General features: G+C 36.0%; 2 protein-coding genes across 5 annotated transcripts; one reads left to right on the top strand and one right to left on the bottom strand.

Moving 5' to 3' along the window:
* Positions 1-1,914: 1,914 nt before the first annotated feature.
* Positions 1,915-6,512, top strand: LOC110885908 (mechanosensitive ion channel protein 10). 4 transcript variants are annotated; one of them, XM_035978730.1, is made up of 8 exons: positions 2,016-2,203; positions 2,436-2,466; positions 2,500-3,894; positions 3,987-4,107; positions 4,355-4,648; positions 4,759-4,961; positions 5,037-5,320; positions 6,262-6,512. In XM_035978730.1, exons 3-7 carry the CDS (start codon positions 2,513-2,515, stop codon positions 5,296-5,298), a joined length of 2,262 nt encoding a protein of 753 aa, XP_035834623.1. In that variant the 5' UTR covers positions 2,016-2,203; positions 2,436-2,466; positions 2,500-2,512; the 3' UTR covers positions 5,299-5,320; positions 6,262-6,512. The 4 variants fall into 4 exon arrangements, with proteins under 4 accessions (XP_021989333.1, XP_035834623.1, XP_021989332.1 ...); XM_022133641.2 differs by lacking the exon at positions 2,436-2,466 and having other exon boundaries at positions 1,915-2,203; positions 2,482-3,894; XM_022133640.2 differs by having other exon boundaries at positions 2,436-3,894.
* Positions 6,513-7,178: 666 nt separating this feature from the next.
* On the bottom strand, positions 7,179-8,326 carry LOC110882790 (putative nuclease HARBI1). The gene has a single exon (XM_022130724.2). It carries the CDS (start codon positions 8,271-8,273, stop codon positions 7,221-7,223), a length of 1,053 nt encoding a protein of 350 aa, XP_021986416.2. The 5' UTR covers positions 8,274-8,326; the 3' UTR covers positions 7,179-7,220.
* Positions 8,327-12,488: the final 4,162 nt, after the last annotated feature.

The following is a 12,488-nucleotide window of genomic DNA, read 5'->3' as shown; positions in this document are numbered from 1 at the left end:
AAGAAATCAAAGATCCCAAGATCTACATTTAATATGGCAACCTAATAGTATAACTAGCAAGGTCAACATTCATATAGGTTAAGCATACGACTGACTTATAATGATTTTTGAAAAATCATCTATGTAAGAGAGAAGTGGGTCACTTCGAATGAGGTTATGGGCATGCAAATTTTATAGTTCTCGCATATCCAGGCTAATTTTCCATAAACATGATAGACAAGAAAATGAAGGGATGGCAAAGTTGGTAAGGGTATTGTGTGAAGTGTAATGAAGTCTACATAAACTATGGTAGGTTCAAGAATATTGTGTCTACCAACCACCAAAAGACTAAGTATGTTTCACAAAAGAGAGCTCAAAAGTAACATCTACTTAATTCTCCTACAATACTCAAGCGTTGAAATTGCATATCGACACTTTAATGTATGGATCGTCTCCATTCATGTGGCAGATTGTCGGCAAATAGTGTAGATGGGGTTTTCACTTAGTGAAAAATATGGATTTTCACTAACTTACATACAAATAATTATATGTAATTATTGTTAGTAAAGTTTTTATTTATCGGGAGCGTTATACTATACGAGAGATTCATAGCAAACTAAACCGTGTCCAAAATAGGATAATTATTGCAAGTTCCCACTAACGTTTGATGCAAAAAAATCATTTAATTTTGATTAAACGACTTAGCTCCTTTTAGGTATAAAGCTATTGGTTGATCGGATAAAATACATCAAAATTCAAAGCCAACACAAACACATAGAAAGCTTTCCACCGATCTTGTCTTTAATGTTGCATATACAATTACGAGTGCTTCAACTTCATCGGCTGTACATGTTCACACGATTGTTGTATCCCTGGAAACATACGAGTTCTTTTGGGATATTTACTTCATGTTTTAAAGGACCCGTGTTGAATAGGAATCCATATCCACCCTGTTGGTCTTCTTTTCTTCTTGTTATTTTATTTAAAACACTATAATACGTTTTTTTATCCTTATAATAGTTTATTTAAAGTGTTTTTTTGTATTAATTTGTTAACGGATTTTCTACGGATAACTATCTCTACTATTTTCCGAAGGAAAAAAGAACGTATCATAAATAATATTACAACGACTTTTTTCTTGAACATGTAACGAAAATTATAAAAATCACATTCACATTCCACTCTATTTTTACATAACAACATTCTGAAACAAACTTGTCTATGTGTATTGAGAGGTGGTGGTGGTGCCGAGGTGTGGTGGTGGCGGTGCGATGAGGGTGGTGGTATGGTGGTGGTGGTATGGTTGTGAGGTGGGGGTGGTGGTGGAGATGGTTTTGATGAGAGAGAGAGTTAAAGATGAGAAGAGAGATCAAATTTTTGTGGTTGTAATAATAATAATAATAATAATAATAATAATAATAATAATAATAATAATAATACAAAGACTATAATACCTCAGCAATAACATAAAATAACGAAAGTACTCTTCGTTGTAACCATAAGTTGTTCGTTGTAACCATAAGTTGACGAAACTTAACACTAGGGGCACACAACATATTCGGCCAATCACATGGATACAAATTGTAGTTTGTACCATAAGGCTGCAGGGTATGGTTTGGGGGTGGTAGGGGCTTCACTGCGTCACGTATGCATCATGTCAACGAGGGAGGTTTATTACCTCTTCTCAATAGCTAGCATGGTATGAGATGTAGCCCTCTCTTTTTCTACTCTCACCAATGGCGGCCCCTCGTTATTGCAATAGGCGTTATTGATAGAAAAAGTTGCTGAGGTGGATGACAATTACGCCACATACCATGTAGCCTACGATAAAACTCATAAATATATAAGATATTAATTTAGTGGTATGATGTTTGGCCCACTAGATGTTTAAACGTAAAATTCGAACTTTTATTTATGTTACAGATTTATATCCTTAAAAAGTATTTTCTTTTTCCTATTTTCTATTTCAATTTCATTATTTAAAAAAAAAAAAATCTCATTATATATGTTCACATACTAACCTTTCAAAAATATGTTCACATACTAAAGAGAAAACACTCAGGCACCTGGTTGTCTTTATAATTAAGTGTTCCTTTTACAAAGATTTATATAATCTATTAACACCTTTCTCCATTCTAAAGTCAAAACAGCAACACCCATCTCTCCATTTTCACACCCACAAGCTCTTCAGGTGCAATGTGTGCCTCTTTCTGAGCCTGCCACTGTGAGTTTACTTTACTTATTTATAGATAGATATAAATATAAATTATATCATATATGTTTAATGAATGCTTTCACTTGCTGTTTTTGTACTTGAAACCCATGTTAGTTGAAGTTATAGTTAGTTAAAGCCTTTATTGTTATTCACTTATTTGTTAGATTCTTTAGCTACAAATGTTATTTGTTTCATTCTGTTTGAAAAGTCAAACTTTGACTTTGTGCACTGTAAAATCTAGGGTTCTTACTTGTTACATTAAACATATGTAAATGGTAAAACCTCAGAAACAGGGGAGCTTGTAATTAGTAAACAAACATGGCTGAGAATAAAAAAAGTGGTGAAGTGTTGGTGACAATCTCCAATGAAGAAAAAGATTTGAAAAATGCAAGAGGTTGTTTTACTGAGTCACCTCATAGAAAATCTGGTGATTCACATCCAGAAAATGCAGCTTTTAGTCCCAGTCCTAACAGGCCTCCAAGAATCCCCAATCCCGAAACGCTAACCCGGCGAAAAACGTTAGCAAGATCGGTTTACTCCAAGCCGAAATCGCGGTTTGGCGAACCGCCTTTGATCGATCACAACATGTTCGACGACATGCCGGACCCAGTTGGCCAGGCGGCTAACTCGCCTATAGGTATCGCGTCAAGCCGGGCCTCACCTAGAGTGCCAAGCAACACTACCGGTTCTCCGAACGGTACGCCGTTGAAGGAGATGGCGAGAACGTTTTCCATAACTCCGAAAACTCCGTTTATGGCGTCGCCTGGAGGTGCAGCGGGGGTTGATGAGGATGAAGAGATATACAAGAAGGTGGATATAAGAAATAAGTTGAAGTATAAGAGGGTAAAGATTAAAGTTCTGTTGGAATGGATAGTGTTTTTGTTTCTTTTAAGTTGTGTAGTTGCTAGCTTCACGGTTAAAGACTTGAATCATTACAAAATCTGGAGCTTGGAGTTATGGAAATGGCTTGTGCTCGTTACGGTCATTATTTGTGGTATGTTGGTTACAAAAAAGCTTATGCATTTTATCGTGTTCTTGATCGAATTGAACTTCTTGTTGAGAAAAAAGGTGTTGTATTTTGTTCACGGGTTAAAGAAGAGCGTTCAAGTATGCATTTGGTTGATTGTCGTTCTCGTTACTTGGACATCGTTGTTTAATAGCCAAGATGTCGAAAGATCAAAAACCGCCACACGGGTTTTGTACTATATCACTTGGACTATTGTTTCGTTATTGGTTGGTTCACTTTTGTGGCTATTAAAGACTTTATTGCTTAAAATCTTGGCGACGTCATTCCACGTCAGCAATTTCTTTGATAGAATTCAAGAATCAATCTTTCTTCAGTATGCCCTTTTAACCCTGTCGGGCCCGCCGGTTATGGAATCGTTACAAACGGTTGGTGCGAGTGCAAGCACACGCCATATGAGTTTACAGGTGAAGAGAAATGGGAAAGAGGCGAAGACGAAAGAAGTGATTGATGTCGGTAAACTTCATCAAATGAAAAGAGAAAAGGTGTCTGCTTGGACTATGAAAAATTTGGTTGACGTGATATCGAATTCTCGGCTCTCTACATTTTCTGGCGAACTTGAAGAAAGTGCGTATGATGGACCAAACGAATCGACAGATCGGCAAATTTCTAATGAGATGGAAGCGATTGCGGCTGCTTATCATATTTTTAGAAATGTTGCTCAGCCTGGTTTCACGTAAGAACGTTTATATCGACAAGTTCTTTAAGTATGCTTCATTTGTTGGTGATTAACTCATTATTAATTAACGTTATATGTTTACAATGTAGGTACATTGAAGATATGGATTTAAGGAGATTTATGATCAAGGAAGAGGTAGATGTTGTGTTTCCATTGATCGATGTGGCTGATACAGGACAAATTGATCGGAAAACTTTAACAGAATGGGTGGTAAGACTCTAGACTTGGAGTTAGGGCTGTAAACAAACCGAAGTTTAGCGAACAGTTCGTGAACCGTTCGGTGGGAAGCTCGTTTATGTTCGTTTGTTCAATAAATGAACAAACACGAACAAGAAATTTCGTTCGATGTGTTAAACAAGCGAACATGAACAGAGATTGCGTTCGTTTATATTCGTGAACGTTCGATAATGTGTTCATTTATGTTCGCTCATTCATGTAACTTGGTGACTTCATGCAGGTAAAGGTTTACAAGGACCGGAAAGCGTTAGCGCATGCATTAAGTGACACGAGGACAGCGGTAAAACAATTGGACAAACTTGTTACGGCTGTCTTGATTGTTTTAGTCTTCGTTGTGTGGCTTCTTTTAACCGAAATCGCAACAACCAAAGTACTTGTGTTACTCTCATCCCAGCTTGTTGTAGCTGCTTTTATATTCGGAAACACTTGCAAGACTATTTTCGAAGCCATTGTGTTCGTTTTCATAATGCATCCATTCGACGTTGGTGATCGTTGTGTCGTTGATGGGGTTCAGGTACCATATGTACTATATGCACCATTTGACGTTGGTTCAGTTTTTTTTTTTTTTTTTTTTTTTTTTTTTATCTTTTGCATTTAATTGATGGACTATTTGTTATTTGACAGTTGATAGTTGAAGAGATGAATATCTTAACGACGGTTTTCTTGAGATATGACAACGAGAAGATATACTATCCGAATTCGGTTTTGTCTACAAAGCCGATTAGCAATTTCTATAGAAGTCCAGATATGTCAGATGGTGTCGAATTCTCTATCGACTTTACAACACCTGTTGAGAAGATTGGGCTATTAAAAGACAAGATGAAAAAGTAAGTTATAAAACATTTTTTATACAATCTTTTTCATGCTATATAACAAATGCTATCATTATTATATATGATTAGGTATTTGGAGAAGAATCCGCAATTCTGGCACCCGAATCACAGTTTTGTCGTGAAGGAGATCGAAAATGTGAACAAGATAAAAATGGCGATGTTTTTCAATCATACGATGAATTTTCAAGAGTTTGGTGAAAAAAACAGGAGGAGAAGTGAATTGGTTTTAGAGCTGAAGAAGTTATTTGAAGAGCTGAAGATCAAATGCAATCTTCTTCCCCAAGACATTCATCTGCATAAACCGGAAACAACAAGCGGGCCCACCAAATAATTACACAACCTTGTGTTTAAAGGTCTCATCTTTCTTTGCTAGAGGTGGCAATTTTGAGCCGTTCACTTATAAATTAATTAATGGGTAAAATCATTGAAATCAGCTAAAAGAAATATGAGTTAGAATTAGTTTAACGCGTATTCTTAATGCATACGACCTCCAACACCTTTTTTCTTCTAAGTTTAGATTATTGTTGAAATAATGTACGCTTCATGATCATATTTAACGGCAAAAGATCAAATACAAATAATCTTAACATACTAAACATACAAATTGAAGGAAAACTCAAAAAGACAAGGTGGCATTTTTGTAATTACCACCAACTATCAAAGTTACTATACAAATGTGAACTCAACCAAAAATACCTAAAAAAACAATTTTTTTTTCAATATTTTTTTATAAAAAAATCGCTACATTTTGTTAGCAAAAAAAAAAAAAAATTGCTGCTACTAAAAATAGCGATTTTTTAATAAAAAATGTTAAAAAAATAAAATAATTTGTGTGTTTTTTTTTATTTTTTTAGGTTTTTTGGGGGGGGTTTAGTTTTTAGCATTTTAGCTTGGGTGGGGGGTTGGGGGGTGTTAGGTTTTTGGGGGGTGGGGGTGGGGGGGGGGGTTAGGTTTTTTTTAGGTTTTTTGGGGTGGGTGGGGGGGGGGTTAGGTTTTTTAGGTATATTTGTAGAGTAACTTTGATAGTTATTGATAATTACAAAAATGTCACCTTGTCTTTTGAGTTTTTCTTTAATTTGTATGTTTAGTATGTTAAGATTATTTGTACAAGAACTTTCCCCCATATTTAACATGCTAACTATTTATTAAAAAAAAACTCACACATTTCTTGATGAAAATTGTTTTGGATCATCCCAAGGTGACTCGTTTTGACAAACGACCCAAGTTGCTTGACCCACCCATTTTGCGACCTCTTCAACTTTTACTAACGTTACAGTCCTTTTTAATCACGCAGCTTTGGATTCTACATTTTGAAGTCATTATTTTTTGCATTCAGAATCTCCTGCACACAACATGAGGCAGGCATATATATATGTATGTTAAGGGAGGTATGTAATGTTTTAAAATTTTCATTTTGTTTATGGAGACAACTTAGAACAGAGAAGCTTGCATCTATGCTATCGACGACTGGTTGTCACTTTTATAGCCATATATATAGAATCACATCACATGGTTTAATTTTATGCCAAGATGGTTATTACTTTTTATGTTGTGTTGTATATGACTCGAATTGTTCGTTTGAGCTATGCTGCATGGTGATTCATTTGCATGTGACGCCTTAGCAAATCCTACATCGTCCGTCCGTTAAAAAAGGCCCTTTTTTTTTTTTTTTTTTTTTTTTTTTTTTTTTTTTGCAATGATCTAACGCTGCATTTTGGATAATAAAAATTAAAAGTGCATTATTTCATTTGTTGGAAGGATATTAATAATGAATGAATACAACACAGCCCTTTGTTTGTGTGGTATATGCCTTGTGGTCCAGATCACATAACTCATGGAATAATGAAAAAACTGTCAGGTCAGCTTTCACTCTTTCCTGCCAGCTCCTTAATACAAACAATATATAAGGCTGGAAGGTATGGTTTGGCTCATCCCCACGGGGATGAGCCTCCACGTAGGCGCTACGTAGGCGGCTAGCATGGGATGAGCCAAAATGAAGATGGAGGGGGATGGAGGATGGGACCCCACCACATATTTTTTATTGTTTAAGTCATTTTAATTGTTTAATTTTTATTTCTTTAACTTTTATTTTTTATAAAAAGTATTTAACATTTAAATAAAAATACTACATAAAGGAAGATAATAAAATCCATTACATAAAAAAATAAAAATTACATAACCTAAAAAATAAAAAATTACGCTACCTAAAATTTGGAAAAAAAAGACTAGATTTAAAAATTTAAAACAAACACACTACTCGTCTTCGTCTTCGTCTTCGGCTCCGTCACCCTCCACAATGTTAACGTTGTTCCAAATATGTTCTACCAAATCTTGTTGAAGGTTTGCATGCGTGAAGTCGTTTGTTAGCGAGAACGAGTTTAAATCCTGTTGTGGGGGATCAACCGGGACAGTGTTCCCCCAAGATGCATTCTCATCATACTCACAAATCGCCCGACCTTCGTCTTCAATAATCATGTTATGGAGCAAAATGCAAGCGTACATACAAAGACGCAGCCTTTTTGGGGTGAACGCACGTGCCCGTTGTGCAACGATGGCCCATTTTTTTCGTAAGACACCAAAAGCGCGTTCGATGTCTTTTCTTGCAGCTTCTTGACGCTTGGCAAATTTTTTCCGTTTTTCGTCCTCGGGATACGGAATAGTCTTCACAATTGTAGACCAAGACGGATATATCCCGTCAGCAAGATAATACCCACGTCTATACTCAACCCCAGAAACTGTAAAACTTGTGTCCGGTCCCGTTCCATTAACGACATCGGTAAAGATGGCCGATTGGTATAACACGTTGAGGTCGTTGAGTGAACCAGGGAGACCAAAGAAAGAATGCCATATCCACAAATCTTGTGATGCCACGGCTTCAAGTATCACAGTTGGATAGCCGTGATCACCTCGCGTATATTGGCCGCGCCATGCAGTCGGACAATTATGCCACCCCCAATGCATACAATCAATGCTACCAAGCATTCCCGGAAACCCGTGCCTTGCTTCATGCGCTTGGTACAACTGTTGAACATCATACGCGTTTGGTTTCCGCAAATATTTTTTGCTATACAGTTTCACCACATTATGGCAAAACCGATACAAACATTCCCGCGTAGTTCTTGCCGACATCTGTAAGTACTCGTCCAAAGCGTCGGCCACTGTCCCGTACGCCAGTTGTCGAATGGCCGCAGTACACTTTTGTAACGTTGTAAACCCTTCATAATTTCGAGCATCAGGACGTTGCGTGAAAAACGGGTCTAGCCCCGCCAAATCATTGGCAATCCTTGTGAATAAGCGGCGACTCATTCGGAACCTGCGTCTAAAAATGTCGGCGTTGTAAAGTGGCTCATCCGAAAAATAATCGTTAACCAATTTCTCGTGCGCTCCTGTCGTATAAAATATATAAGTACGAGATAAAAAAAATAAGGACAATGAAATTTTGTAATGAAAACCTTGGCGGTCTCTGTTAATGCGTATTCGTGTGGTAATAACATTTTCACCAATTTCTTCCTCTTCCTCTTCGTCTTCCTCTTCCTCTTCGATTAAAATCTGTCCCGCCCGTAGAACAGCGTTTGCGAAAAACATCTCCTCTTCGTCATCCGAAGACGAGGGCCACCAAGGATTAGAAGCCATTGTGGGTAAAAGGATATTTTTTTTATAAAAGTAGGGAGAAATTGGTATAAAAGTGAGAGTGTTTTGGGTTGAAAGTGGGGAAATAATATTGAAAGTGGGTGAATTTATAGGAAAAAATGAATTTTTTTTTTTTAATAAAGAACTAGCCGTTCAACGGCTATATGGTTTGAAATTTGGGGCGGCACACCCGGCTGGAGCTCGCCGGTTGTGATGCTTGCCGGGCCAGGGGGGCGGTGTGGGGGTCCGGCGCCGGGCCAAGCCGGGCCAAGCCGGCCCCCATACCTTCTAGTCTAACCTCTCTTTTGTCCTTTCTCTTCCTGCAAAAAAAAAAAAAAGAAAGAAGCTGGAAATCTTTTCTTTTAAAAAAGCAGATAATGTCTGTTAACATAACTGGAAATTTCAACCTTCACTACATTATTGAAGTGAGTATTCACACTAAATCTGACAATAATGATTGTGTCACTTACAAAATAAAAGGCTAAAACTATCCATACACCCTATCTGTCTATTTAGACACCCTTTGCCTCGTATGGGCCTATACGAGACGTATAGGGTTACATCAAATTCAGTGTCTGACTCATGTCAGTTCTGGTTTAACTGCTCCTATATGCCTCGTATAGGCCTATACGGGGCATATAGGACCCCTCGTATAGGTCTCATATATGACCCATGCCCCATATATGCCACGTATAAGCCTATATGGGGCGTATATAAGGGTTTTTTTTTTAACAAACATTTTATACAATATTAATCGTTTTAGCAAATTTTTATACAAAAACAAGTTTTCAATTTTAAATAAATAAAAATAACAAGTTTTTTTATAATTAATATAAGTTTTTTATAATTAATATTATTGTTATTATAATTAATGGCAAAAGATCAAATACAAATAATCTTAACATACTAAACATACAAATTGAAGGAAAACCCAAAAAGACAAGGTGCATTTTTGTAATTACCACCAACTATCAAAGTTACAACCAAAAATACCTAAAAAAACACAAATTTTTTTTTTTAACATTTTTTATTAAAAAATCGCTACATTTCGTTAGCAAAAAAAAAAAAAAAAAAAAAAAAAAAAAATTGGCTGCTACTAAAAGTAGCGATTTTTTAATAAAAAATGTTAAAAAAATAAAATAAAATAATTTGTGTGTTTTTTTTTATTTTTTTTGGGTTTTTTGGGGGGTTTAGTTTTTAGCATTTTAGCTTGGGGGGTGGGGGGGGTTAGGTTTTTTTTAGGTTTTTGGGGGTGGGGGGGGGGGGGGGGTTAGGTTTTTTTAGGTTTTTGGGGGTGGGGGGGGGGTAGGTTTTTTTTAGGTTTTTGGGGGTGTGGGGTGGGGGGTTTAGGTTTTTTTTGGGGGTGGGGGGAGTGGTTAGGTTTTTTTAGGTATATTTGTAGAGTAACTTTGATAGTTATTGATAATTACAAAAATGTCACCTTGTCTTTTTGAGTTTTCCTTCAATTTGTATGTTTAGTATGTTAAGATTATTTGTACAAAAACTTTACCCTATAATTAATATGAGTTTTGCATAATTAATATTAGTGTTATTGATATTAATATGAGTTTTTTATAATTAATATTAGTGTTATTATAATTAATATGAGTTTTTCATAATTAATATTAGTGTTATTCATATTAATATGAGTGTTAACCCATGGCATTATAGCCTAGTGGTATCTTGGTGGTGGGATAAGGCTTATGACCATTAGGTCATGGGTTCAATTCTCACAAAGGGGGTTTTTCCCAGATTTATTAGGTTTCCTCCTGAATTGGTGTATAGGCATTATTGTCTAGTGGAGATGGATATGATCGGGTGGTTCTGTTGGTGGCACGATGATACTACAGTGGTCCGTCAGTGATCCAAATTTGCCGTTCAAAAAAAAATGAGTGTTATTATAATTAATATGAGTTTTTCATAATTAATATTAGTGTTATTGATATTAGTATGAGTTTTTTATAATTAATATTAGTGTTATGGATATTAAAAAGAGAAAACAAAAAAAATTAAAAATATATGCCCCATATAGGGCTAGACTGGCCGTATAGTGAGGTCCAAAAGACCATTATAGCCCTGTTTTGCCCCTAGTCTAGGCCTAATTCAGGGGTAAAATGGTAATTTGCATTATAGCCCGGTGAGAAGTAAGGTGTTGATATATATAGTGAGAAGTAAGGTGTTGATATGTATAGTGACGGACCTAGAAATTTTTTCATGAGCTCGGAATATTTTGGAGGCCGTCTATCGCAATATATCAGAAAGATTGGGCCAGGTCTTTAAAAATCAAATCATCTAAACTAATAATCAGTAATGTAACACATAATCTAGCAAAATAATCAACTAATAAAGTACAACTTAGAGAAAAGTTTAATAGATTGCCTCACTTTGGGTTATTCTTTTTGTTCTTGAGACAGAGTAGGTTGTTCAGATAATCAAATAAAAAATGCCAATGATCTCTAGATCAAGTGGTGGAAGGCTTGCATTTCTCTTAAGAGATGCAGGTTCAACTCCCACTTAATGCAGAGTGAGGCACTGGTGGGCAATGATAAGAGACCCAGGGAAACATGGGTTGGATCATTGAGCAAACGGGTTTTACCGGTAATTTCACCGTCGTGTCTCGGAGTACTCCGTTTGTCCAGTGAGTGCCTCGAGAGTGCTCGGGATTGATTATGTTGGTCGTTCAAAATAAAATTAAATTAAAATGAAGCACGAGAGTGGCGGCTGGGCAAATGAAACCGGCGATCGACAATAGGCGGTTTGTTGGGTTAAATTGTTCCAGGGGTTAAAAATTTAAAATGTGTAATGGACTAATGGTAGAGGATCCTGTAAAAAGTGCTCAAAGTGTGAGAAGTGTAAGAAGTGTATTATAACACTATATATAATACTATATAACACCATATAAACACCATATAACAATATGTAACACCATATTAACACTATGTAACACTATATATCATTATATAACAAATATAACACTATAGGTTGTCTAATAGCATGTCTATGATAGATGTATAGTGTTATATTTGTTATATAATGATATATAGTGTTACATAGTGTTATATGGTATTATATGGTGTTACATATTATTATACGGTGTTTATATGGTGTTATATAGTATTATATATAGTGTTATAATACACTTCTCACACTTCTTACACTTTAGGCCCTTTTTACACTATCCTTACCCATGGACTAATAGGTTACATTGTTTAATTGAGTTTAATTAGTTTGTTAGAATGTTGAGTTTAATTGTCTATTGGGTTTAGTTAACTAGTTATTTATTTCGTTTATAATACTTTCATTTGTAAATTTTAAAATCCTCAATTATTTATTGTTAGAGAATCGGTTTTAAATTTTCAACTGACTGAAAATGCGACATCTAGAGCAGGTGAGTAGGGTGTAGGTATAAAGAGGCAACGCCACAAGGAGTTGTGGTTGTGGTTGGATTTTGGTGATTACTAAGGCAACATATACATTTGCTTATCTCGATTAACCGAGACTATGGGGTTGTTTGTTTCTGCTCTTAATGGTTCAGACCTCTTACTACCTCTTACTACCTCTTATTGGTTCAGCACTTAATGGTTCAAAGCGTTTGTTTCGCGAACAGATTTTTGAATGGTTCACATGTTTGCCCCTGAATGGTTAAGCATTATACCGAGTCTTAATGGTTAAGACGTCTTATCTGAATTGGTCAGACATTTTCCTTTGTATGATTAAGCATTACACTGGCTTTTAATGGTTCAGACATTTACATTTTACTGTTCAACACTTAATGCTGGTTCAACCTTGTCCATTCAGAGGTTGCCAAACAACCCCTACAAGAACATGAATTAATGTGTTTGAAAGTTATGGTGAAAATGATATGAACCAATAGGATTTGTGCTAAATAAC

The sequence above is a fragment of the Helianthus annuus genome, chromosome 10 (genome assembly GCF_002127325.2).
Source record: "Helianthus annuus cultivar XRQ/B chromosome 10, HanXRQr2.0-SUNRISE, whole genome shotgun sequence".
Lineage (NCBI taxonomy): Eukaryota > Viridiplantae > Streptophyta > Magnoliopsida > Asterales > Asteraceae > Helianthus > Helianthus annuus.
This window is presented reverse-complemented; position numbering and strand designations above follow the sequence as displayed.